Source organism: Myotis yumanensis, unplaced genomic scaffold, assembly GCF_028538775.1.
Source record: "Myotis yumanensis isolate MYYU_CA2020_CCGP unplaced genomic scaffold, mMyoYum1.0.hap1 SCAF_11, whole genome shotgun sequence".
Taxonomy (NCBI): Eukaryota; Metazoa; Chordata; class Mammalia; order Chiroptera; family Vespertilionidae; genus Myotis; species Myotis yumanensis.
In genome coordinates, this window is record NW_027223762.1 from 55,033,427 (window position 1) to 55,059,741 (window position 26,315).

At 44.7% G+C, this 26,315-nt stretch overlaps 1 protein-coding gene and 1 pseudogene across 1 annotated transcript; both read left to right on the forward strand.

The window, feature by feature from the left end:
* Positions 1-138: 138 nt before the first annotated feature.
* On the forward strand, positions 139-21,563 carry CKAP2L (cytoskeleton associated protein 2 like). Its single transcript, XM_070428514.1, has 9 exons — positions 139-221; positions 1,745-1,811; positions 3,466-3,517; positions 6,214-7,454; positions 10,227-10,434; positions 14,239-14,394; positions 18,547-18,610; positions 19,563-19,755; positions 20,513-21,563. The coding sequence occupies exons 1-9, from the start codon at positions 191-193 to the stop codon at positions 20,736-20,738; spliced, it is 2,238 nt and encodes a 745-aa protein (XP_070284615.1). The 5' UTR covers positions 139-190; the 3' UTR covers positions 20,739-21,563.
* Positions 21,564-24,682: 3,119 nt separating this feature from the next.
* LOC139019259 (MYG1 exonuclease-like) lies at positions 24,683-25,617 on the forward strand (annotated as a pseudogene).
* The last annotated feature ends 698 nt before the right edge of the window (positions 25,618-26,315 follow it).

Below are 26,315 nucleotides of genomic sequence, written 5' to 3' on the forward strand. Positions count from 1 at the left end.
CCGCTCCTCCAATCAATAAGCGCTGAGCCAAGCGCCTTGCAAAGCCACTATTTCCTTTTGCCCCGCCCTCCCCCGCTTCCTATTGGCGGGTTTCAAAACCTGGGGAGCCAATGAGAGCGGGCGCAGGCGCCGAGCGGGTCCTCAACTGCGGGCGCGGCCCTTGAAGAGCAACTGTCGCGGAGGGACCATCATGGTGCGATCGGGGGTCTCCGCCGCGGCAGGTGAGTGCTCGGGGAGGCGGGCGGGGCCGCGGAGGCTGCCGGCCCCCTCGCCTGCCTCGGTGTCCCCACCCGGCGTCTGGGGACCCGGGGACGTCCGCGCGCGGGGAGTCCCGAGACCGCGCAGGCACCGTCCCAGCAGGTCCTGCAGCAGCAAAGCGGGGGCGTCCCCGACCCCTGGCTGGTTGGCCGGGGTGGCGCGTCCCAGAGGCGCCAGGCGCCCCCGACCCCCACCCCCGGCCCGGAGTGGCCCCCGCCGGCCCGAGCCTGCACTCGTGCGGCCGCAGCGCCTGGAGGGCGCGGGCGCGGCCCCACCTCCCGGGAGGGCCGGCGTTGGCCCGGTGTCGGCTGGTGTCGGCGATGACAGCGGCCGGCCTGATGCGTCCCGGGCGCTTCGAGAAACGACCCGGCGCCCGAACTTGGGCGCCTCCGTCCCCGTGTTGTGGCTCAGCGGCGGCGGGTTTGCTCACCTGCTGGACGTCCCAGACCTGGGCGCGCCGGCCTGTCAGGCCCCACCGCCCTGCTCTGCACGGCCGCCTCCGAGCCAGAGGGCCACGTGTTTGGTTTGGTTTGGTTTGGTTTTGTTTGTTTGCCATTATTGAATATTAGCCTTTCCCAACCACCTATTTCCCTCAGCCCCTGCCTCTGAGCTCCCTTGATTCTTCCTTTTAACCCTCTCTCGTGGCACCCAGATTTTGCCTTGTGTTGTGATTATTGTTGTTTTTATCTCCACTCCTACATGGACATTTAAAAACAGAAACGTTGACTTTCACCCCTCCCAGATGCCTTGCTTAGAAAATCATAGGCATGTTTGCCATGAACCCCCCAACCTGGCCTGTTTTGTCCTTAGTCCCAAAGGAAACCAGGAAAGGTTTGTAGGCAAAAATCATCATCCCTGTTGGGAAAAATACAGTCAGAGCAGGCCTGGCTCGCAGCTCAGTGGGCCAGTAGGGGAATGTCCTCGTGCAGGTGTGTGTGGTAGCCTAGGACAGTGCCGGTGAGCACGGCTCTGGGGTGGATGACCCTGGCTTCAGATCCTGGCTTTGCCACGCATTAGCTGGGTAACTGGGCATATTGTTTACCCTCTTTAAATTTCAGACTGTAGGGCCTGACGTATAAATGATATGGTTAACCTTGGTGTTCACTTGGAGGCGTGGTCTGTGGCCCCGGGTGACTCTGGTTAGAGCATCTGCCAGGGCACCTTAGGTCTCAGGTTCAGTTCCCAGCCAAGGGCATGTGCCTGGGTTGCGGGTTTGACTCCTGGTTGGGGGTGTGTGTGGGAGGCAACCATTTGATGTCTCTCTCACACATGGATATTTCTCACTTTCTCTCTTTCTTGGCCGCCCCCCCCCCCCCCGCCCCCACACTCTCTCTCCCCCTCCCCTCCTCCTTCCCTTCCACTCTGAAAAGCAATGGAAAAAATATCCTTGGGTGAGGATTAACAACCAAAAAAAAGGAAAAGAATATAAAATGAACTGGTTAAACTCCCGCGCTGAAGTTCTGTTGTTTGCTTGCCTGTTTTGCAGAAGAACGGCAGAGACAGCTCCAGGAGTACCTGGCAGCCAAGGGGAAACTTCGGTGCCAGAACATCAAGTGAGTGTGTCTCCCACAGGGAGGGGACTCGCGTTCCCTGGTTGCCAGCAGCACTGCAAAGCCCTGTGCTTGTGCTCTGCTCTGACGACATGGGCGTCCTACGGTAACTCAAAGAGGGCCTTTCAGTGCGAGCATGACAGAAACCTCCGGGCAGTGTCTGGTACATTGGCGAAGACCTGGGCGTTATTACTGTGAGAGTCTCCAAAGGAAGGAGGGAGGATCTACAATATCACCTACCTTGCTGGGAGCTCCCTCCATCCTGCTCTTTTCCTGGGAACGTAATTCTTGTGAAGGCAGTGTTTGGTCAAGGAGCTGAATGATCCTGGTTCCATCCTCCATAGCTGCACATGAACATCCTGCTCTTTGGTCATTCTCTTAGCTCAGCGACTTTAACCGTTTTCATCTCATGGCATACAGAGACTAATTACCAAAATTCTGCTGCACCAAGAAAAATATATTTTTGCTGATCTGACCAAAAAAAGGTGTAATTTTGATTCATTCACACCAGACAGCTATTGTGTTGGCTGTGGCACACTGATTGAAAATCGCTGCCTTAGTACTTACTCTTTTGTTTTTAATATATTTTTATTCCTTTCAGACAGGAAGGGAGAGGGGGAGAGAGAGAGAAACATCAATGATGAGAGAGAATAATTGATGGGCTGCCTCCTGCACACTCCACACTGGGGATCGAGCCCACAACCCGGGCATGTGCCCTGACCAGGAATCGAACCATGACCTCTTGGTTCATAAGTTGATGCTTAACCACTGAGCCACGTCGGCTGGCAGCACTTACTCTTGAAATGGACATGATATGACCAATTTACTTTTATCTTTTGTCAACATCTTAGCGATGTTATTTATCCCTCTTCTGAGCATTGATCAATTTTCTGTTCACTTGGGTTGCTAAACTTTTTTTTTTTACAAAACAAATTTTTGCAAATTTAGCTTTCACATTTTATTTTATTTTTACTTTGGGTCTTTATTCAACTTTATTTCTTTGTTTAAATAAACTTACTGCATTTATTCAACAGATATTTATTTAATACCTGTGTAATGTATCTCTCTTGGTTCTGAAGACATGGTACTAAACAAGACAGAGCAGTCCGGCCTGCCCAGGGCTTATATTCACGATGGGAGAAACAAAGATCAAGTCAGGATTGAAATCCCTGTTAGCTTGGCAATTGCTTTTGATCCATGGAGATTAAATCCTAAATTGTCCTCTATTTTCCTATCCTTTTTCACATTTTCTGTCTCACTAGCTAGATTTCATATGTGCCTGTTTCTTTCTTTAATTGTATCACTTTTTCCCCTGGTAACTCACTACTTGGAGATAGTTAAAACAAGTTTTTTAAACTTGTTAGGCATTATATCTCCAGTACCTGCCACAGTGCATTAAAATTGTTGGAATATTATGTGTATATGTAGGAGGTCTCTGAAAGGATCACAGGTGTGAGTAAGAGCAATTGTGTTTTCTGAGGAGTAGAATAATGGGATTAAGGAAGGGAGGATAAGGAGACTTCATTGAATATAATTTTTAATTCTTTTACCATATACAGACATTTTACTGATTTAAAATTTCATTTTTAATCACTCTATTTTCCAAGCCTTGTTGATCCTTCTGTACTAAGAATTAATCTTATTTTTTCTTTTATAGGCCTTATCTAAAAGCCAAGAATAATTGCCCAAATCCTCCATCTTCTAAATCTGTAAGTAGAAATTAGTCTTTTAAAAAATATCCATTTTGAGTGATTAGTAATAAAAAATAATAAAGATGTTAGCAACCTAAAGAAAATGTTTTACACAAATATTTCTCATAAGTATGGGAACAGTGTATAAGGGACAAGACAGAAGTGTTTTTTGAAAAGTACAACATATTGTAATTCAGTTTGTTAACAAAAAAAGTCTTTAAGTGCACTTTGGTCTCTTCATAGCTAACATTTTTGAACACCTAGTATGTGTCTCACTTGTAGGTCTTTATAGCCTTATGAGATAGGTACTCTTAGTAGCCCCATTTTACAGATGAGGAAACTGAGTCACAGGATAGCTGTTAAATGATGGAGCTGAGAGCTATTGGTCTCAACCACTTTGGAATGCTGTTTAACAAGAATATGCTCCCTCATCAGTTCCATTGATCTAGATTGTGGATATAATGGAAAAGGACCTCAACATACTTCAGGTTTAACAGAATAAAACCATAAAAAGTTATGTAGTGCATGTATGGGTATAAGGAGTCTATAATACTCTCTGTACTTTTCACTCAATTTGGATTTGAATCTAAAACTGCTCTAAAAATTAAAGTTTATTAATTAAAAAATAAATACTGATACATGCTACAACATGGGTGAATCTCGAAAACATAATGCTAAGTGAAAGAAGCTAGACACATAAGGCCACTTCACATCATACTGTGTGATTCCATTTATATGAAATGTCCAGTATAGGCAACTCTATAGAAACAAAGTAGGTTAGTGGTTGCCAGGGTCTGAGGAGAGAGGGAAATAGGGAGTAACTTCTAGCAAGTATGGATTTCTTTCTGGAGTGTTGAAAATGTTCTGGAATTAGTGGCGATGGTTGTACAGCCTTCTGAATACCTAAAATCCACTGAATTGTATACTTTAAACTTTACAGGGATGAAAATTATATCTCAGGGTTTTTTTTTTAATGTACAAAAAGAACAACTAAGTTTTTTTTAATGTACAAAAAAAGAACAGCACACTTTGATACCAACCTCCATGCCTCAGCAGTTAGTGATAATGGAGAGATCAGAGGTGGCTAGGAATGTTGCGTCTCAAGGAGTAACCCCGCTATAGACATGTGGGTGTACCATCTATTTCTGCCCCCACCTCAGCAACACCACACATACCCATACAATGCTATGAGTAGACAGTGCCTCACCCTTAATGCCAAGTGGCTCTGGTTTCAGACTGCTTTACATACGCACAAAGTTTACACAGGAACTCTTGACAATATTATTGAATGAAACAGAGAGAGTGTAGCTCTAGCATATTTTCCCCTGGAAACCTGTACTTTACAAATGTCTGCCAAATTAACCTTCCTGTGTAATTGCTAAGAACTGATGCTCCTGTTTTTTACCATCTCAATTCTAACTCCCTTCCCTATTTTTCAAAGTTCTCTGTAATCTAGTCCTACCTTTCTTATCCAAAATTAAGTCACATGACTAAAACATTTACTTATTAATAGCATAGAATCTAACCTTAAAATCCATCCTGAGTTCACAAATATGACTAACTTCTGTGATGTTAGATGCTTATGGAGAGCTGTTCAAAGTTTCTCAGGCCTCCCTGCATCTACTGTCTGTCCTTGCAAGTGATGAGACAAAGGTTCTTGAGTGACACTGTGGCCTTTACAAAGGCAGTGTTGTCTTTAAAATATTAGTGTGGCCGTACAAAGGACTAGGAAGAACTTGGGTGGTACCTTAACATAAGTATTCTGTGTGTATACCTTTCCAGGGTCCCTCAAATGAACACTTCACTGGGACCTAATGGGCATTGAGCAAGTACTTGTTTGGTTGAGGCATGTTTTTTAAAACAGCAAGTTTTGTATGTTCACTGCATCTCTGCTTAATTCTATCAAGCTAAAAGATGCTGATATATTTTTACAGGAACTCACTAGAGGCCCGATGCATGAAAATTCATGCACTGGAGGTTGGGTGGGGGGGAGTTCTCAGCCCAGTCTGCCCCCTCTCACAGTCCGGGAGCCCTCAGGGGCGGGAGGCAACCCGGCGATCAGGGAAAGGTGACACCCCATCACACCTCTGCTGATGCCGCTGCCGGCAGCACAAGCCTCGGCCGGCCCTGGTTACCTGAGCCTGGGGCAGCCCTGGGCGTCTGGGCAGCTGCCATCCAAGGCTTGCCTGCGCCCTGGCCCAGTCCTGGGCGGCTGGGGGGCTGAGGGGACTGGGGGTCTCTGGAGGCAGGCACGTGAACCAGCCAGGCCTGCCTAGGGGCGGGCCCAGCCTTGCTGCACCTGCCACTCCAGCAGGGCTGAGGGGACTGGGCGCCACCATCTTTGAGGGCGTGGCAGTCAATTAGCATATTCTCTCCTTATTGGCTGTGGGTGCCCGCCATCTTTGAGGGTGTGGCAGTCAATTAGCATATTCCCTCCTTATTGGCTGTGGGCTCCACCATCTTTGAGGACAGGGCAGTCAATTAGCATATTCCCTCCTTATTGGCTGTGGGCTTCACCATCTTTGTGATGGTGTGAGGGTCAATTAGCATATTCCCTCTTTATTAGATAAGGTTATTAAAATCCTCTATTAGTGAGTCTTTATTTTCTCAGGTTTCAACTTCCTTAGTGAAATTCTAAATAAAATAACTAATTTTTTTTAAAGTTAGTTATTTTTATAAATTTTCTTTTTTGATATTTTTCTTTCTCTTTTTAGACTATTAGACCCAAAAAGGATGTTGCCAACCATGTTGCTTTGCCTGTCAAAGCTACAAGACCCATCAGCATTAAACATCAGTCCAGACCTGCCATTATCCCAGGTTCCCGGAAGCCAAAGTTGGAGCCGCCAAAACTTCTGGGCAAAAGACTGACTTCAGGATGTGTTTCTTCTCTCCCAAACTGTCAGCCTTCCAGCAACCGTCAGCAACAGCACGAAACTGGATCATCCTCTAGAGAGCTGTCGAGGAAAACTGTGGGGTCACTTCATCTACAGGAACTGAAAGCTGCAAAGCAGCAGGTGACAGATCGAGGAAATACTGCACTTACAGACTCTGTGGACAGTGACCGTGGTGAGGGTGAGTCCTCACACAACTTTCTAAAAGAGGTGAACAAAGAGAACTTGTCCCAAACTGTACTGGACTCTGAGAAGACACCACATCCTCAATTATGGACCAAAAGTGAGCCAAAGACTAGCTCTTATAATCAAACCAAGAGCAGTTTGGCCCTTAAACAAGCCTTGGGTAAAAGCTCATTGAATTGTGCTGTTCTGAGAGACAGAGCTAATAAACAATTTGTTGGAGAAGCACAAACTAGGATTCCACCAGGAAAGTCACAGCAGCTCCCTAGAGGAACAGCTCTTGCAAAACTAGGAGTAAAAACCCCAAAGACAGTTCCCTCTCACTCTGTTCAGACCCTTAGTAGGACTCAAGCAGCAAAGAAACCAGGGATCAAGGACCTGAAGGATATAAATATTAATAGGGTTAAATATGAAAGACCAGGTGCAGCCAAGTTACAGTCACATGCTGCTACTGAACAAAAAGCAGTACATACCAGACCCAGGACATGCCCCAGTCTGCTTCAAGGAGGACCTGACCGCCTTAAGCAAGACCAGAAACCCACTCAACCTTGTTCTAGACCTCAGACGTCATGTGTGCAGCAGAAATCCAAAGCTGTGAGCCAAAGGCCTACCCTGACTGTTGGCAGCTTCCCTTCAGTCATTCCCAATACCCCAAGCATAAGAGCAAGTACAGCCAAGGGGAATAAACACAGCAGCAGCTGTCAACAGAAAGCACAGACCCTGGACTCCAAGTTGAAAGGGGCTCTTCCCCAGAATCCCTTTCTAAACAAGACAGCTCCCAAAACTCAAGCTGGTGGCACAGCCATAAATGGAAGAGGAGTCCCAAATGGGACCCAGACTAACCCAGATGTTAAGAAGAAGGTCACAGCAGAGGATCGAAGGTATGTTGCTTTAATTCCAAAATTGCAATGTAAGATGATTAGGCAAATTGACCATCAGGAGTACTTGGTCAGAAAATAGGCCATAAATAATGGCTCCTGGGTTATTCTTAGCTTCAACTCTGAAAAAAGAATATTTGAAGCAAATATAGTAAATATTCTCTAACTTTCTGTGTGCTTGAAGCAGGATGGTTGAGTAAAGAGTTGTGGTTGCAGGTATACATGAATCACTCAAGAAATCCCTTTAGGTTAAGCAGCAAGGGAAGAGGGCCGGGAGGAGGTGGGGAAATGCTAGTCTTTTGTCAAGCAGACCAGGGGTTAAGTCCAGAAAAGCTATCAAGGAAGAAGGAATGAAAAACTATGAGTCTGAGCAGGCAAAGTTTTGGAAAGTCAGTAAAGCTTTCATAGTTACAGTTACATGACTACATTTGTTAAAACACAGAACTGAACTCTTAAAAAGGTGGATTTTACTGCATGTTATTGAACACTTGTGTGTTTTGGGTACTGTGCTAGGACAGTCAGGATTTTTGCCTTCCTAGAGCTTGCAGTCTAGTGGAGAAGACAGAAAGTGAACACATCCTATATAATAAAAGGCTAATATGCAAATTGACCAAACAGCAGAATGATCAGTTGCTATGACGCACACTGACCACCAGGGGGCAGACGCTCAGTGCAGGAGCTGCCCCCTGGTGGTCAGTGCACTCAGCCAGAAGCCCTGAGCCGGGCTCACAGCTGGTGAGCGCAGCAGCAGTGGCGGGAGCCTCTCCCACCTCTGCAGCAGCGCTAAGGATGTCCGTCTGCCGGCCAGGGAAGCGGGCCTAAGCCGGCAGTCAGATATTCCCCGAGGGCTCCCAGAATGCAAGAGGATGCAGGCTGGGCTGAGGGAACCACCGAGTGCACAAATTTTGTGCACTAGGCCTCTAGTTGGTTAAATAAGACAGGATAATTACAGATAATTTCCTAGTCAGGAAGGACTGAAGGCTGATTATGCCAGACCCCTGAGGCAGGAATGAGCTTGGGTCAAAAGACTAAAAGGACACCAGAGCTTCTAGAGCAGTGGTTCCCAACCTTTTTTTGTCCATGCGTCACCTAAGCATCTCTAAATCCTGGTGCCCCTCACTGTGACATATAATTGTTATTATTCAAAAAGTGAGCTCCTATTCACATGGAGGAAGCCTGAAAGGCCATTAACTTGTTCTAAACAAGCTTCCAAAGAACATGGCATCCATGAAAGAGAAAAATAAAAGAACAAAAGGAATTTGAAGTACTGAGGAAGAAATCACTAAGAAATTGTTAAAAAAAATAATAATAATATGAAGTGATATGAAAAATAGCAAATAAAGTTTCAAAACATATAATAGAGAACTGAAATGCATAAGTATGTCACAATATATATTTATATACTGTATATGAGGCCCCTAGAACCATAAGAAATGCAAACAATTTACTGTTAACAACTCACTCTCAAATTGCCCCCCTTAAAAAATCAAATTGCCCCCTTATGGGGCATGTGCCCCACGTTGGGAACCACTGTTCTAGAGGGTAGGGATGGGAGGGAGAGTGGTGCGCTATAATCTTGGAGAGGCTGGCAGGACTCAAGTTACACTGCCATTCGCCATAGGAAAAATTTTGAATTGTATTCCTGGTGATGACTCAGTCTGGCTTACATTTTAAAGATCAATCTAGATATGTGTTCACAGGATAAATTTGTTAAGGGTTAAAATGGAATCAAGGAAGGAGATGAGTTAGGAGGCAGCTGCAGCATTTCAGGCGGAAAGGGGCAGTGAAGTGGTCTAGGAGGGTGCTGGTGGAGGTGGGAGCAGTACTGTCCATACGATGGTGTGGGGATGTGGGAAAAGAAAGTACTGCTCAAAGACAAATCCTAGTTTTCGGCCCTCCCAACTGGGTGGATAGGGACACTGTTAAAGATGCAGGGACAGATCTAGAGATGAAAATCGAGCATTGTTTTGGACAATATTAAATTTGAAATGCCTGCCAGACATCAAACAAAAGATACCAACCAGGATGTGGGTTTTACAAAGATTGGTGCTGTAGGGAGAGATCTGGACTGAAGTGTACATTTGTGAGTCATGAGCTAGTCATAATTTAAAGAAGCTAGCAAGTCTACATCCACACACGGGCCCACATGTCTTGGTTCCTCCCCCAGTAGCAGTCAATCGGCTGCTCAGAAGTAGGAGTGGAGATTGTGAAAAGTGGGGGAGAGCAAGGATTAGGACTTGTCGCCATCTTTTGAAAAAGAGTCCTGAAATTATTGGTCTTTTTTAGAGTAAAGGGGGCCATGTGTGGTCAGGAGCAGACTAAGGAACTGGGCAATGTGGGTCACTTTGAGTGGCCAACACCCTGTTGAGGCCATAGTGCGGGTATGTTGAGTCTGATCAGTGGCAAATACCAAGCTTGTGGTAAGAGAAATGGAGTGCTGAGTTAGTGAGCTCAGAGATGAAAGTCAGATCTCAGAGTTAGTGCACAAGTAAAATGAAAGTTTTCAGAGAAAAATCATGTATAATCTTGACATCAAGGGATTTGAAGACTGAGATGCTGGCCACCTCTAATCCTAGTAATGCCGCCGCCTTCGAGGAGGGGCAGTTACCCACTGCTGCCGTTACCCATTTGTAACTTGCTTTTAATTCCAGTCTCCTGACTTCGTACTTGAAGGTGTGCAGTGACAGTACTCAAATCCATGCATAGCATAGACTTTGAAGCTTGACCATGTACCCCAAAACCTGAAACCATTCCTCCCCTCTAATTGCATAACAGGAAGCAGCTGGAAGAATGGCAGAAATCTAAGGGGAAAATGTATAAGCGGCCTCCAATGGAACTTAAAACAAAAAGAAAAATCATAGAGGAAATGAATGTTTCGTTCTGGAAGAGCATGGAAAGAGAAGAGGAAGAAAGGAACGCACAGCTTGAACTGTCCAGTAAAATTAACGGCACTCTGACCGAGTGTCTGCAGCTCATCGAAGGGGTGCGTGAGGAGGGTAATCCCCAAAATTTGACCCAGAGGCATTTTTCTTAAAGTGTTGGGGAGGTAACCTGTCTACATAGAAATTTAGTTACTTGCTGTGGGGGATAGTTTTGTGTGGGGTTTTTTTTTTCAGTTTTGTCTGTGGTCGTTAGTCTACTAAGGGCTTGTATTTCTTGGGCCAATTTTACTAATTTTGTGCCTTTTATTTAAATCAAACTTGCTAAAGAGTTCTCTATTAATCTTTTTAAAAGGCCATCTTTTGAGTTGTATTGATTATTTTTCTCTTATATCAATGTCTACATCTATTTTTATGTTTATTGCTTTTCTAGTCTTTTAATTGAAAGCTTAGACCATGTAATGCTACATTTGTCTCTGAATTTAGCTTTGGTCATGTCCTTCAGGTTTGATAGGTAATGTCCTTTATCAGTCAGAATCGAGTCAGAAAAACAGAAACCACACCAGGTATTGTAATAGATAGAACGTGGTGTTAGAATTGGTTTCACAGTGTCTTATGTGAGTTCCGGAGAAGCAAACATTAAGAATTTGTGTGAAAGTAATTTATTAGGAAGAGGCTCCCAGGAAAATAAAAGGGAGTGGGATGTGGGACCAGAAAGGGCAGGAGGCCAAGCAAAGTCCACGGAGGGTGACTGGCACAGTCCCACAGGAAGCTCTAGGGACAGTGTGAGCCGTGCATCTCAGAGTCGGTCCTGATCAGGGGCACTGCACTGGAAAATGGCTGCCCCTGGGGGACAAAAAGTCCCAGGCACTTGTGACTGACACATACTACGAGGTGCAGGTGCTGGCTGTTGGGCATGACAGCACTTTGTGAGCATGTGTGCACCAAAATGGTGAAGGGATCATCAGAGAGATGGGTGCTGCAGCCATAACGCTGGGTCCAGGAGAACATCATGTTGGGGGTACAGACCTAAAAGCTAGGAGAGACAAACCCTGGTGGGACTGGGACTCTAGCTCTAAAGAGGCATGCTGTCCAGCAGAGGTTGGTGCCACCGAGCTGGACGAGGCCCTGCAAGGCTGGGCTCAGACCTTGAGAAAAGGCTGCTTCTCCATTGGTGTGGGCAGGGTTTGTGAATACCAGGAAAAGGGGAGGTAGAACCAGTTGCTGCTGCCAGGGTAAAGGACCATTGTTATGTGATAAAGGCAAACAAAAATACAACCAGAGATATAGAAGCATCGAACAGACTGTATAACCTATGAGGGAAGGAGGGGGAGGGGGAGGCGAGAGGGAGAGGGGAGAAGGAGCGGGGAGAGGGTTAGAGATCAACCAAAGGACGTGTATGCATGCAAAACCAATGGACACAGACAGGAGTGAGGGCTTGTGCTTGGGGGAGGGGGTTGCGGGGGACAGGTCAATAGGGGGAAAAAGGAGACTCGTGTAATACTTTAAACAATAAAGAATTAAAATGAAAATAAAAAGAGTAAGAAGGGGTCCCCTCTCCTCTCCGGCCCTGCAGTTTCCCTCATGCCCCATATAGGCAGAGCCCAGCAAGGAGCTATTGTCAGCAGAAGGTGGTTTACAGAATTCTAGCCCCAGGGTCACAAAGCTGAGGAGGAAGGATTTGGAGCTAAGACACCATGTGTAGTAACCTCCTTTTCTTCTTGTTGCTCATTTCTAAAAAGTTTGAGGCTTCCATTTTTAACAGGTCTTTAACTCCAGAGTTATCTTCAAAAGTATCCTTTAACTTCTAAATGTGTCCATTATTTTCTTTGCTATTTTAATTTTTAATATACTGCATAGAATTTGTTGACATTTTCTTTCTGGCCTTAATGTCTGATCAGTCTTGGTAAGTGTTCCAAAAGTGTTTGAAAAGAAAATGTATTCTCTGTAGAATGGAAAATTCTACATGGGTATTCATTAGAACAAACTTAGAAAATATTAATAGCACAGTTATTTGTATTTGTTAGTTCATTTGTTGCTTTCCAAAAGAAATATGCCAAAGTCTCTCACTGGTACTTTGATGATTTCTCTTCATATTTCTGTCAAACTTTTACTGCCTCATTTTTAAATTAGATTTATTGGGGTAACATTGGTTAATAACATTATATAAACTTCAGGTGTCCAACTTTATAACATGACATCTGTGCACTCCATTGTGTGCTCCCCACCCGAAGGCTCGTCTCCTCCCTTCGCCGTATTTGCCAGTTCTCTTGTTAGGTACATAAAGACTTATGACTTGCTTTCATTTCCCTTCTGTCTTATGTTAATCTTGCCACGCCTGCTTTTTGTTTATGTTAGATGTTATAGGGTAAATCTTTTTCCATCCCTGTATTTCTAGAAGTATATCTCATGTGAATACATACAGTTGAATTTTTTTTATTAATCTGGAATTCTCAGCTTTTAAAAAGCACATTTAGCCCACACACATTTATTGTAATTACTCATATGCTTAAATTTACATCTGTCATTTTATTTTATAATTCAATTTATATGAATTCTTTTTTCCCCCCCTCATTTCTGTGTTTGATTTAATTTACCTTTTTCCATAAAGAAGGCATGTAAGTTAAAATCACAAAAGATAGTGATAGATGTAGGTTCAAATATGGTGTGCAAGTTACAGGTCATATTTTTTATAGTTTCTTTTGTTTCAAGTCTTCTACTTGAATTCTCACGTTTATTCACTAGTTACTTCACGGTTTTTGAATGGTGAGCTTTCTGAGTCCTTATGCCTGTGAAGATGTCATTATTTCACTCACATGCTGAAATCATAGTTTGGCTGGGGGAAATTTCTAAATTCAAATTGTTTTCCCTGGAAAATTTGAAGTTACTGTTTTATTTTGTTTCTTGCATCTGGAGTTGTTGATTTATTAAAGCTTGTGTCAATCTAATCCATGTTCCTCTGTAGATAATCCTGGTTTTCCTCTCTAAAGGTGCTTAGGGTTTTCTTTTTATCGTTTTTTTTCTAGGTATAGTTTTCTAAGTAAGGACCTTTCAGTCTGAACAATTTTTTCCTTGGTCAATTCTTGGAGATTTTCGTCTACAACTGCTTTGAGTGTGTGTTCAGCTTTGTTCTCTCTGTTTTTTCTTCTAGAAGTTCTCTTGCACAATATTGAAATTACTGCATAATAGACATATCCTCCAGAATTTTATGCCTCCTCATGTAGTGTTGGTAATTCTTGACTATGAGCTGACCTCTGTGTCTCCCACCCACCCCTCCCCCATCTCACAAGGAGTAGGAGGTGCTGCCTGGCTGAGTACACTGGTACCTGGCGCATGTTCCTCCTGGTCCATTTCCGTGCCCTGCTCTGGGTACAAGCCAGGAGGGCACCAAACCAGTGAGGCCACTTTAAAGTTCCTTTTTGTGGAACTTAACCCTCTTTCATATATACCTGTACAGATCCCCCGGAACACACACATACACACCCCTATAACCCTGGCACACCTATGCCATCCTTTATGCCTCTGTTAGAGTCATATGGAAATTATGGACACTATTCAGTGTTCACATTGTTGTGGATGTTGATTGTCGGTTTGTTTTGGTTTGGTTTGGTTTTACACCACATAAAAATGTAGAACATATTCCTTACTTCAGCTATGATAAACATTTTCCTGTTTGGTCTCATGTAACTCTTAAAATTTAATAATCAAATGTCAAAACTCATTGAAATGTACTATTTAAATGAGTGTATTTTATTATGTGTAAACTGTACCTTGGTAAAATTGAAATGTTTTTAAAGTTAAAAATAATTATTGATCAGACTGATTTCTGCATAACTGCTATGTTAATAATAGGACACATGAGTAACAGTGAGATGGTAATAATTTCCTCTGGGTATTTTTTTTCCTAGGGTGTACTTTCTAATGAGGTATTTACCATATTGTCTAGTATTCCTGAGGCTGAAAAATTTGCTAAATTCTGGATCTGCAAAGCAAAGTTCTTGGCAAGCAAAGGCACCTTTGATGTTATTGGACTGTACGAAGAGGCCATTAGAAATGGGGCAACAGTGAGTATCTGTCTTGAGTGGGTGATTTCCTGAAAATTCTCTCATACTAGTATGAGTTCTATTGTTTGCAATATGGCAGTTTATATTGCACAAATTCGTGCACAGATGGGGTCCAGCCAGCCCAGCCCCAATCAGGGCTGGGCCTGCCAGGAGGAGAAGATGGCGGGAGGTTGGCCAGCCAGCCCTCCCCGATCGGGGCCTAATCAGGGCAAGGCCGGCTGGGGGGAGGGACTGCGGGAGGTCAGCCAACTGGCCCCACTCCCTGATCAGGCTGGTTCCCTGGCCACCATGGGCATCGTAGCGACCAGTCACTCAGGTTGTTACAGCGTTACGCTGGCTTTTTAAATATATAGACTAGAGGCCCAGTGCATGAAATTCATGCATGGAGGGGTGTGTCCCTCAGCCCGGCCTGCACCCTCTCCAATCTGGGACCCCTCGGGGGATGTCTGACTGCCAGTTTAGGCCCAATCCCCGATCTCACAGGGATTGGGCCTAAACCGGCAGTCGGACATCCCTCTTGCAATATGGGACCGCCGGCTCCTAACCGCTCGCCTGCCTGCTGCCTGATTGTCCCTAATCATTCCTGCCTGCCAGCCTGACCGCCCCCTAGCCACTCTCCTGCTGGCTGATTGATGCCTAACTGCTCCCCTGCCAGCCTGATCGCCCCCAACTGCCCTCCCCTGCCAGCCTGATCGTCCACAACTGCCCTCCCCTGCTGCCACCCACCTCCTCCGCCGGGCCCTGCCTCTGCTGTGCACACAGCCATCTTGTGACGGCCATCTTGTGACGATGTTAGGGCGTGATGCGTGAGGGTGTGACGACCACCTAGGCTATTCTTAGTATAGATTATATATGTAAGGTAACTTCTAATTCACTTCATAAAGTTATACATAGAATGCAAAGTTTAATATGTCCTTTATGAACATTTCATTAAAATATGGCGAGGCTCAGTGGTTGAGTGTCAACCTATAAACCAAATGACCATGGTTCTATTCCCAGTCAGGGCACATGCCCAGGTGGAGGACTCGATCCCCAGTAGGGTGCGTGCAGGAGGGATCAATGATTCTCATCATTGATGTTTCTATCTCTCCTCTCCCTTCCTCTCTTCAGTCATTAAAAATATTTTTTTAAAAATATTTATGCTGTATAAACTAACGGTCACTTTTCTTTGTCTCACATAGTACTTATCATATAAATATGCACTTATGGAAAGTAGCATAGCAGGTTATAAAATTACATTAATTTTCAATACTTATAAAGTCATACCTCACCATAAAGAACCTACACGTATACTAATCCCAACACATCAATATCTATAAATCAATAACTCAGAGCTATTGTATGAAATTCCTTTTAATTGTAAAACTACTATCTCTGTATAATTTTTAATAAAAATATCAAATAGTTTGATAGTTTTTCACTTGCATGTTGCTTTTCGTGTCACCATATATTCTACATACCTTTTTCATGATTGTTCAAAATCAGAGTTGTACATGCATATAGTTTAAACAGTCAAATAGTTTGATAAGGTTCTTTAAATAAGGCCTCTGCCCTGACCGGTTTGGCTCAGTGGATAGAGCGTCGGCCTGCGGACTCAATGGTCCCGGGTTCGATTCCAGTCAAGGGCATGTACCTTGGTTGCGGGCACATCCCCAGTGGGGAGTGTGCAGGAGGCAGCTGATCAATGTTTCTCTCTCATCAATGTTTCTAACTCTCTATCCCTCTCCCTTCCTCTCTGTAAAAAATCAATAAAATGTATTTTAAAAAATAAAAAAATAAATAAGGCCTCTGCTCCCCTCGCCTCCCATTTCCAACTTCCCAGAACAAACTGATTATATTTACCTGTTTAATATCAGATAACATGCTTACATTGCTATTGCCTGATTTTTTAGTTTTAGACATGATTGTGGACTTCCAAATACAGAGGAATAGGACTTAACCTCTTTCATACACACCTGCGCAGACCCCCAACACACACATATTCCTATGACCCTGGCATACCTGTGTTATCCTTCATGCTTCCTTCCATTAGAGTTATGGAAATTGTGGTCACTATTCCATATTCACATTGTTATGAACGTGTTAGAATTATATGAGTACATTGAGCCATGTACTATATACTATGATTACTTTGCCTTTCAAGCACTACTTTCTACTTTTCCTAAAATTGTTTGGTTTTCTGAGTGTTTATTGTTTAATTAATTCCCACACTTCTCTCTAATTGTCTAAATTTCTTTATACTTTCAAAACATCAGACACTATTTCTTTTTCTTTGAGCCCTTTCTCCCAGACTCTTCTGATCTGTCCCAGTCTCGGCACGTTAGCTTCACCCCAGTCCTCATGAACTACAGTGGGAGCTCCTCTCACCTTCACCGTCAGATTCCCTTTATGTCCTTACATCTCCGTTCCTAGAAACCATGTCAAGTTTACTTCTTCCTGCATTGTCTGTTTCTTCTCTCTCTCTCTCTCTCTCTCTCTCTCTCTCTCTCTCTCTCTCTCCCTCTCTCTCTCTCTCCTTCATTTTGTTTTGTTTTCTATTGCTCAGTAAAAGCTCTACTCAGATGCTAGTGAAACTGGGCTGTTGGCATATAGGAGGTGGGTTTGAAAAGGCTTATTGAAAGACCTGGGCACGGGGTGGGGCTTTACCATAGGTGATCTAGCTGAGTCAGTTGGCTGAAGACCCTCGTTATCAGTAGTTTTGGGTCCTTCCTCTTAGACAAATCATCTTCTCTAGAGAGACTTTTCCAGTTTCCTTCTGGGAGCCAGGAACAGTGGGGAGAAGAGCGGGATGCTCAAGCTTCAGCAGAAAACTTTCCTTTATTCCTTCCTTTCAGTAGGCACCCCACTTTCAGTCTTGTAGGATGTTCCCCGTGGACCTGGAGGAGGCCCCCGCTGTGTTCTGTAGGGAGTGGGGCACAGTCACCAGGCTGCATGGAACTCAGAGTGCAAAGTAGACTGGGAGACAGATGTTCAGTAGTCCTCCTGATCCTGCCCACCCATTCCTGTGCCTTTCAGAGGCCCTGAGGCTGGGTCAGTTTGTTTCTTGGCCAAACTGCCAGCTTCAAAGTCGGCTCTTTCAAGTTGATCCAGTTGGTCATTTCTTCCTTCTACATTCCAGCTTCCAAAATCTTGTTGCTGTTTCTCCTTTCCTATTTTTTATGGTTATTGCCTCCTTTTAATCCCTTTCCTTTTATCAGTTTCAAGGAGGTTTAAAAATAAATGTATTGCCAATTCATCATCTTTAACTAGAAGCCTGTAAAAACATGAAAGACATCTGATGAATGTTTTATGTAATTCAGGCTCTTTGCAATGTATTCTGTACCTTTATTTCCATATTTTTAAGCCTAAAACATTTTAGATTTTATAAAAATGTATGGATAGCTTTGCTTTTATGCTCTGTATCAGGTCATACCTGTTATTTATTTGATACAGAGTCCAGGTCAGAAGACCAGCCTCCTATGAGAATGTGCCGTTCATTTGTGATGTTCTGCCTTAGGGCGTGGCTTGCCTACTTTGGAAAAGGAAGGCTCCCTCAGCTAATTTTTTAAAAAATTACCTTTTTGTAATGCTTTTAGGTTATATTACCAAGTAAAAGATGAAAGAATAGAAAGGCTGAGAGAAAATTGTCCAAAGTGCTGATAACTAAAGGTTGTAATGGGTGATGAGACTGTGTGTGATTTCCTTTTTCAGGTTTGACCTATTGTTAACATTTTTTTGTAATGAGGTATGTGACTTTTATGATAAAAACCAAAATTAACTAAGACAATTCTAAGAATACATGCCACATTTTTGGTATGGCTATCTTTATATCTTTGGGCCAGAATCTGTATATGGGAACACATCTTCAATGGGATCATATAAGTCAATAAGAAAATTAATTTGTTTTAGATAAATCTTCTTATAGACAACTTTCCATCAACCCATCTCTCCATTAAAGTCAAGCATGCCACCATTTAACCGACATTTTCTTTGTTTATTTTTCCCATGAAGCTATAAGTCTGAAATTTTTTCAATGTTATTTATATTTAGACAAGAGATAAAAGAAATATTTTTATTATAAAAAGAAGTTCATTTGATGTTACACAGAGTTTCTTAGATCATTTTTTCATGAATGTTTTAATATTGTTCATGTCTTTCCATCCTTCCTTCCAGCCAATACAAGAGTTGCGGGAAGTTATTCTTAATATTTTGCAAGACCAAAACAGAGCCAGAGACGGTACTGTGTTTTGTATTTAAATTCACTCCCTTTAGCCCTACAAGTACAAGTCATTGAGGGTCACCTAGGAGAAAAAGAAGTCCTCTGAAATGCCTCTCGCCCTTGGTTTCTGTGGTCTGGCCCTCTCAACCAGTATCCTTCAGGAGATAAAATGGATTATTTTTATGAAATTAGAAGGTGACAAATCTTTTTCCTTAAGAATAGATTTAACTTTGGGGAACAAGTCACGTGAAATTACAGCTACTAACACATCACTTTGAAGAATGAGGCTACAGAGTAGATATACTCAGTGGCACTCTTACTGGGAATGATGCTAAAATTCAAATGTTTGTTTATAATATATGACAATATTCTTCCAAGAGATGGAAAGAGGAGACAGGAATTCATGTCTTATTACTTGTTCACCCTTATTGACCTTTCATAGGGTCTCAGCCTCCAGTCACAGTTTCTGCCTACCTCAGTCTAATTTCCTTCTTTTCATTTTGGTTGTTAAGGTTGGGCTATCATGCAAATTGAGTTAACACAAGACATTTTTCACCCACTGTCCAAGGCAAGAGCCATATGGTCATCCTGAGTAAGGAGGGGAGTTAACCCTAGTGAGTCAAGAAAATTGACCCAAGGTGTGATATAGGGTAGGGTAAAAGGCCAGTGATTAGTCCCTAGGAGACCTCTCTGGAGAGTGAATAAGAGACTGGGGTGGGGCTCTGTTCAGAGTTACCCATCCTCGAGTGGGGGGCAGAAGAGGGGTCAAGAGACAGCCTGAGGTAGCTGGGCACTGCTGCAGAGTTTAGCAGCAAAACTAGCTGTAAGTCCCACTTCAGAGCAGTTTCTCTTTTTTCGTATCTGGGTCCATAAGGAAATCATCATATAGGTTACAATGATTTCATTGTATTGATTTTAGCTAAGTACTAAATGTTAAATCTTGCTTTCCTTCTTGACCTTGTGTACACAGGAATTACCTCTGAATCTTTGGTTGCTGAAACTACTATACCACCCATAGAAGAGCTGGCCAGGGACATGGAATCTGGAAGAAAGTCTTGTCTTTCTCCAAAAGAGAGAGAACAGGTTCCAGCAACACCCCAAATAACCGTGGCAGAACAGGATAGGCACCCTGGTATCAAATTACAGGTCGCCCCCATCCCCAGGTAAGTACTCTCTGAAGCAGGCTTCGTGCTCACAGGCCCAGTTCTACTCCACAGATCCAAGTACTGTCAGTGTTTTCACATCTTCTGCCTCATAGATAGATGAGGTGGTGTAATTCATTCTTGGCATTGAGGGAAGGAGCTGAGGGTGAGGGGAGGGTTGGAACGGACCGAGAGAACTGGCCTGCGGCGAAGGAGGTGCTGCTGGAGTCACGAGGGTTTAGGGTGGATTTCTCCTTCCTCTTCACCCTCACTGGCCTTGCACTTGTAGACCCCACCTTCCTTTCCTGCCAGCCTGGCACAGATTGGGGGGGTGGGGGGGGGCGGCCACTAAGTGCCAACAGGGGCAGCCTCTGCAGCTGTGCGGAGGTGGGGCAGCGAGCAGCCCCATAAAAGCAGGGAGGGCGGCTGGGTGTGTACTGGTTACAGACTGCTCAGAGTACCAGTTGGCTTTTTAACAAGTGTAAGTTTAAGGCAGAATCCATAGTAATTTAAGGAATTGTGTCAGGTTATCAGTGTCATTTTCTGAAACATTCATGTAACATCAGTTTCTGTTCATGATCTGAGAGCAGATGGAGTCCACCCAGTTCATTCTGACAATCAGAAAAGGGCCATGTTAGGACGAGAGCTGCTCTAGACAGAACAATCAACCTACATTGAAATATCTATTGTGTCTTATTAATAGAATAAGAAAAAAATAAGGACAAAGTGGAATTTTAAAAGAAGCGATAAAGTTGTGAATACCCCTCTTGTCTCTCAGAATAAGTGGGATGCCGGAAGTGCAGGACATGAAGCTGATCACTCCCGTACGGCGCTCAGCGAGGATCGAGCGAGCCGTGTCCCGCTACCCGGAGATGCTGCAGGACCATGATTTAGTGGTGGCTTCTCTCAGCGAGCTGTTAGAAGTGGAAGAAACAGAGTGTTTTGTATTCCGTAAAAATGAGGCTTTGCCTGTAACATTAGGGTTTCAAACCCTTGAATCATAACTTCTTGAGCCTCCATGAGACAAGAAATGCCCTCGTCCAGCTGACCTGGGAGAAACTGTCGTGGACGCAGACCAGCACTTGGAAAGTAGCTTGCAAGACTCGCTCTCAAATTGTCTATCTCACACAGGATAACCTTGGCTTGTCTGTTTAAGGTTGTCGTTTGCCAATTTCACAGCATCCAGAAATTTCACACTATTGAACCTGAATTTATCCCACAAGTATGGTAAGGACACTGGGAGGTTGGTGCCACAGTAAGACAGACCTTCCTTCCTGCGTCCACCTTAGTCCTCCGAGCGTGGACGGTCTGAGCTCAGGTCATGTGGGACATGACAGGCCACCTGGTCAGTTCCCCTCATTTTACAGATGAATTTATACTCACCATGCCTTTGCTCAGCAATCATAAATGGTTTACATATGACCTTTGCCTCTGTCACCGTGTCCTTGTGACGAGGGGTACGTTCGTTCTCTGCCAGATCTCCTAGTGAAACCATCCTGGATTGGGATGGTCATCGAGTTTTTTATATCTAGACCTAATTTTTGCATTTGTTATTCAAAATGCTTTAAAGGCAAAAATGGGAGCAGGTGGGGAAGGATGCTTGCTTTTGCACTTCAGTTCTTTGCTCTGCCAGGGAACCCCCGCCTGAAAAGGCGGTGTGAGCCTCAGAGACTCTACGGGTTGCCTTTTCTTCCTTCTGAGCAAACTGCTCTTGGGAAGGTAAAATCTGAATCACTGTAAATATAATGTAGAGAACCCGGTTCAACAGCTTTCTTAATATTTAAGTATTAACCAAAAAAGAACATTAAATTTTGTTTATTCCTGCTTCATTTTATCTTATTTATTACAAAAGAAACAGTGATAATGGCGTGAGAATTAGTGGTTTGTCTGGGGAACCACCAATAGGCTACTCCAGAGGCCTATGGGACATTGGTTACCCTGGAGAGCTGACCTTGATCAGAGTCTGACCATCAGCCACACCCAGGAACCAGGCTTATTCATTGTGAGAGAAGCAGATCCATCTCTAGGTCAGATGTATAATAACAAGGTTCATGAAACAGCTATAACGGCTGCAATGCGGACAGATTAAGAAGTAGATTGTTACCACAACCAAAATCAGGAATGTGTACAGCCAGCCCTTTCCTCCCTTTAGACAGACTCACTTTTACCTGTGACACCACCAAATGCCCACGGGGGTTCCTAGGGATCACAAAATCTGAAAATGGGAGTTATTTTTCCAGGTACTTTGTCCTCGGGCCCTTTGTGCATTCCCTACCCCAGGAGGAAATTCTAAGAGTTGATTTTTGTAGATTCAGATACTGAACATATTACAGCACCTTTCCAAAAAGCGGGACCTAGGGTCTTTCCTGATGAAATGCTACCCTCTACCCATGATAAGAATCTAGTGTTTAAAGGACCAGGAATACCTGGTCCTTGCCTGGGCTGGCCCCAGGAAGAAGGAAAGGCCTTGGGCTCCAAACCTGAAATGCAGATGTGAAAAATGACTGAGCGCTCAGAGCTCGTGGCCTGTTGCCCCTTATTTGTCTTCAGATGCTCCAGGTGTGTCCCTTGTTTATCCACAGAAAATGCCACCAGTGAGCTGTGTCAAAAGTTCGTCTGTCGTTTCAAATGCAGAGACTCTCATTCTAAGTCTCCATATATCCCAGCTGGCACCACCAACAAGGGGCAGTGACATCAGAACAAGGACAGGCCAGGGCTGAGTACCACACAGAGCAGTTCCTACCAAAGTAATGATCATGGTTTTTTGTGTGTGTTTTTTAATGTTCTTTTTGGTTGTTAATCCTCACCTGAGGATATTTTTCCCATTGATTTTTAGAGTGAGTGGAGAGAGGAGGAGAGAGAGAGAGAAACATCGATGTGAGAGAGACACATCAATTGGTTGCCTCCTGCATTCGCCCAGACCAGGCCGGGGACGGAGCCTGAAACCGAGGTATGTGCCCTTGACTGGAAGCAAACCTGCAATCCTTCAGTCTGAGGGCCAATGCTCTAACCACTGAGCAACCAGCTAGAGTACAATCACTTTTTTTTAATTTCAGAGAGAAAGGGAGAGGGACAGATAGCAACATCAATGATGAGAGAATCATTGATCAGTTGCCTCCTACTGAGGATTGAGCCCGCAACCCAGGCATGTGCTCTTGACTGGAATCAAACCCAGGACCCTTCAGTCCGAAGGCCAATGTTCTATCCACTGAGCCAAACCAACTAGGGCATGATCACATTTTTAAAGCACAAGTATAACTTCTCATATGTATTAATGCTCCAAGTTCAAGGATATTTGGGCTATCACATTTACTGTCTTCCTAATGACCTGGAATGAGGTCCTCTACAGCCAATCATGTATTATTATGTGCACAGAAATACTTCTTTTTTTGTTTTGTTTTTTTAATAATTCTTTACTGTTGAAAGTTACATATGCCCCCCTATACTCCCCCGTTGACCCCCTCTAACCTGCCCCTCTTCCCCGGCCCCAGGCCCTCACTGCCTCATATATGCATGGCCTCGTCTGTGTCCATGGGCCATGTATATATGCACAAGGTCCTTGATTGATAACCTCCCACCCACCCACCTTCCCCCCGCCTTCCCTCTGAGCTTCTGCACTCTGTTCCATGCTTCCTTGTCTCTGGATCCACTCTGTTCATCAGTTAATTTTGTTATTTAGATTCCACATATGAGTGAGATCATGTGATACTTGTCTTTTTCTGCCTCACTTATTTCACTTACCATGATACTCTCCAGGTCCCTCCATGCTGTCTTAAAGGGTAAGAGATTCTTTTTTACTGCTGCATAGTATTCCATGGTATAAATGTGCCACAGCTTTTTTATCCACTCATCTCTTGATGAGCACTTGGGCTGTTTCCAGATCTTAGCTATTGTAAATTGTACTTCTATAAACATAGGGGTGCATATATTCTTTCTGATTGGTGTTTCAGGTTTCTTAGGTTATATTCCTAGAAGTGGGATCACTGGGTCAAGTGGCAGTTCCATATTTAATTTTTTGAGGAAATTCCATACTGTTTTCCATAATGGCTGCACCAGTCTGCATTCCCACCAGCAATCTCACCAACACATGTCATTTGTTGATTTATTGATGATAGCCATTCTAACAGGTGTGAGGTGGTACCTCATTGTCATTTTAATTTGCATCTCTGATGATCAGTGACTTTGAGCATTTTTTCATATGTCTCTTGGCCATCTGTATGTCCACTTTGGAGAAGTATCTATTTAGGTCCTTTGCCCATATTTTAATTGGATTGTTTGTCTTCCTTCTGTTAAGTTGAATGAGTTCTTTATATATTTGGATATTAACCCTTTATCAGAGGTATCATTGCCAAGTATGTTCTCCCATGCAGTGGGCTCCCTTTTCGTTTTGTTGATGGTTTCTTTTGCTGTGCAGAAGCTTTTTATTTTTATATAGACTCATTTGTTTTTTTTCTCCTTAGTTTCCCTTGCCCTACCTAGGTCCACAGTGGTCGGCAAACTGCGGCTCAGCAAACTGCGGCTCTCGAGCCACAGGCGGCTCTTTGGCCCCTTGAGTGTGGCTCTTCCACAAAATACCGACTTCTGCGCATGGGCCACAAAGTTTCAATCGCACTGTACATGCACGCCCGCACATGGTATTTTGTGGAAGAGCCACACTCAAGGGGCCAAAGAGCCGCATGTGGCTCACGAGCTGCAGCTTGCCGACCACGGCCCTAGGAGATGTATCCCTAAACATACTGCTACGAGAGATGTCTGAGATTTTGCTGCCTATGGTTTCTTCTAGGATATTTATGGTTTCATGACTTAAATTTAGAAATACTGTTTTTTAAAAGAAATTGTCCCCTGCTGCATTGGGCCACCACTTCTTCTGTGATCTCCTGCCTCTACTGTTGCCATTGCCACCCCCCATGACCCGTCCATTTGCCCTCCAAGTGACCCGAAGCACCTCATGGCTCCCCGGAATCCAGACACACAGCACCCTTTCCACTGTGATGAGGCCCTGGCACCCCCTTGCTGTATCTCCTGCAGAAATACCAAGATGCAAAGATTGTGCCAACCCAGGACCCAAAAACCTGGCTTCTTGTGATATCCTGGTAGACATGGTTGGCGAGTATGACCCTCAGATGCCAAAATGGCCATCACCAGAGGTCATTCACAGAGGCCATGAGCTCCCCGTCCCCTGGGAAGCCGTGGCCGACCCAGCTGAGCAGTGTGGACTCATCTACCTGCATCAGCACAAGCCGTGGCCCAGATGCTGAGTAGTAGTGAAGAACACAGTAGGGTGGGCCCTGTCTATGACAAGATGAAGGAGAACTTTGTGGAGGAGGTGGATGCAGTGGGACAGCCTCGATGTGCACTGACCACTGTGTTGTGCCAGGGTTGCCACCGAGTCCGGGCTCAGGTGGGCAGTGCATCTGGTTCAAGAGGAGTTTCTGCAGAGACTAGTCTTCTACCAGCACAGCTGGCAGCCAGCACAGGCCTGGGTGGAAGAGGCCCTGGCCCAGAGATTCCAGGTGGACCCAATAGAACTGGCAAAAGGTAGCTGTCCCTGATAGGAGCCTCTCTATCACCTGGAATCTGGGCTGTCACCCCTGGTGACCATCGCCTTTGTTATCTACAGTGACCAGGCTAGACAGTGGCGGGTACAGTGTGCCCAAGGAGCTCCATCCAGTCCACGTCTGGTCTCTGTCCAGAAGAACCCTGCCAGAGCCACGCTGAGGTCTTCCGGGCGAGGCCCAAGGCCAGGTCAGTGCTGTTCCTGGCTGCATCTTTGTCCATGCCAGTGGCTTCGCTGGTGGGCACCACACCCAACAGGGTGCCACGTTGGCCCAGCACCTATGCCTCCCACAAATCCCCTCAACCAATAAAATTTCTTCCATTTAAAAAAATAAAGAAAGAAATGTGCAGAAATAAAATTGCATGTGCAGCTCAGGGAACTTGTTACACACATTTCCCTGGCTCAGAGGCAGGGGGACACCTCGGATAAGCAGTGCTTCCTCCCGGAAAGAAGTGTTCTTGGCTCCAAAGCCGTCCCATTTAGGAGAGGTCAACACGGTGCTTCTCCCGTCCACACTTGTCCTATTACCTGAAAAATACCTCAAGTGGAAGACAGGCCCTGGTGCCGGCCCAGGTCCAGCACTCGGGCAGCCTTGGTGCAGCTCTGCTGGTCCTCAGGAGCCAAGAAAAGTGGTCCCGGAACCTTTCCTCCCAAGCTCACACAGTGACTCCAGCCAGGGGTAGGAAAGGTGCCCAATGCCCTTCTCTGGGCTGGGGTGGAGATGAGGGGCAGAGAGGCCAAGCCACACATCCCCAGAGAAGCCACAGCTGCCATTCGTAGTGTGTGCGGCCCTCTGCTGGTTGGGATGGGGAAGTAGCTCCACAAACCACCTGGAACCACCAGCTAAAGGGAGCCTATGAGAGGGACACTTTAAGCAGCCCCAGGAATGCCAGGGTAGCCACTGAGCCAGCCTGCCATCATGACAGCGGGGATCTCTGCTCAGGGGCTCAGGCAGCACAAGGGACGAGGGGGTGAAAGCAGGAGCCCCTCTCTCGTGGTTCTGCCACCTCTCCCAGAGTGGGGT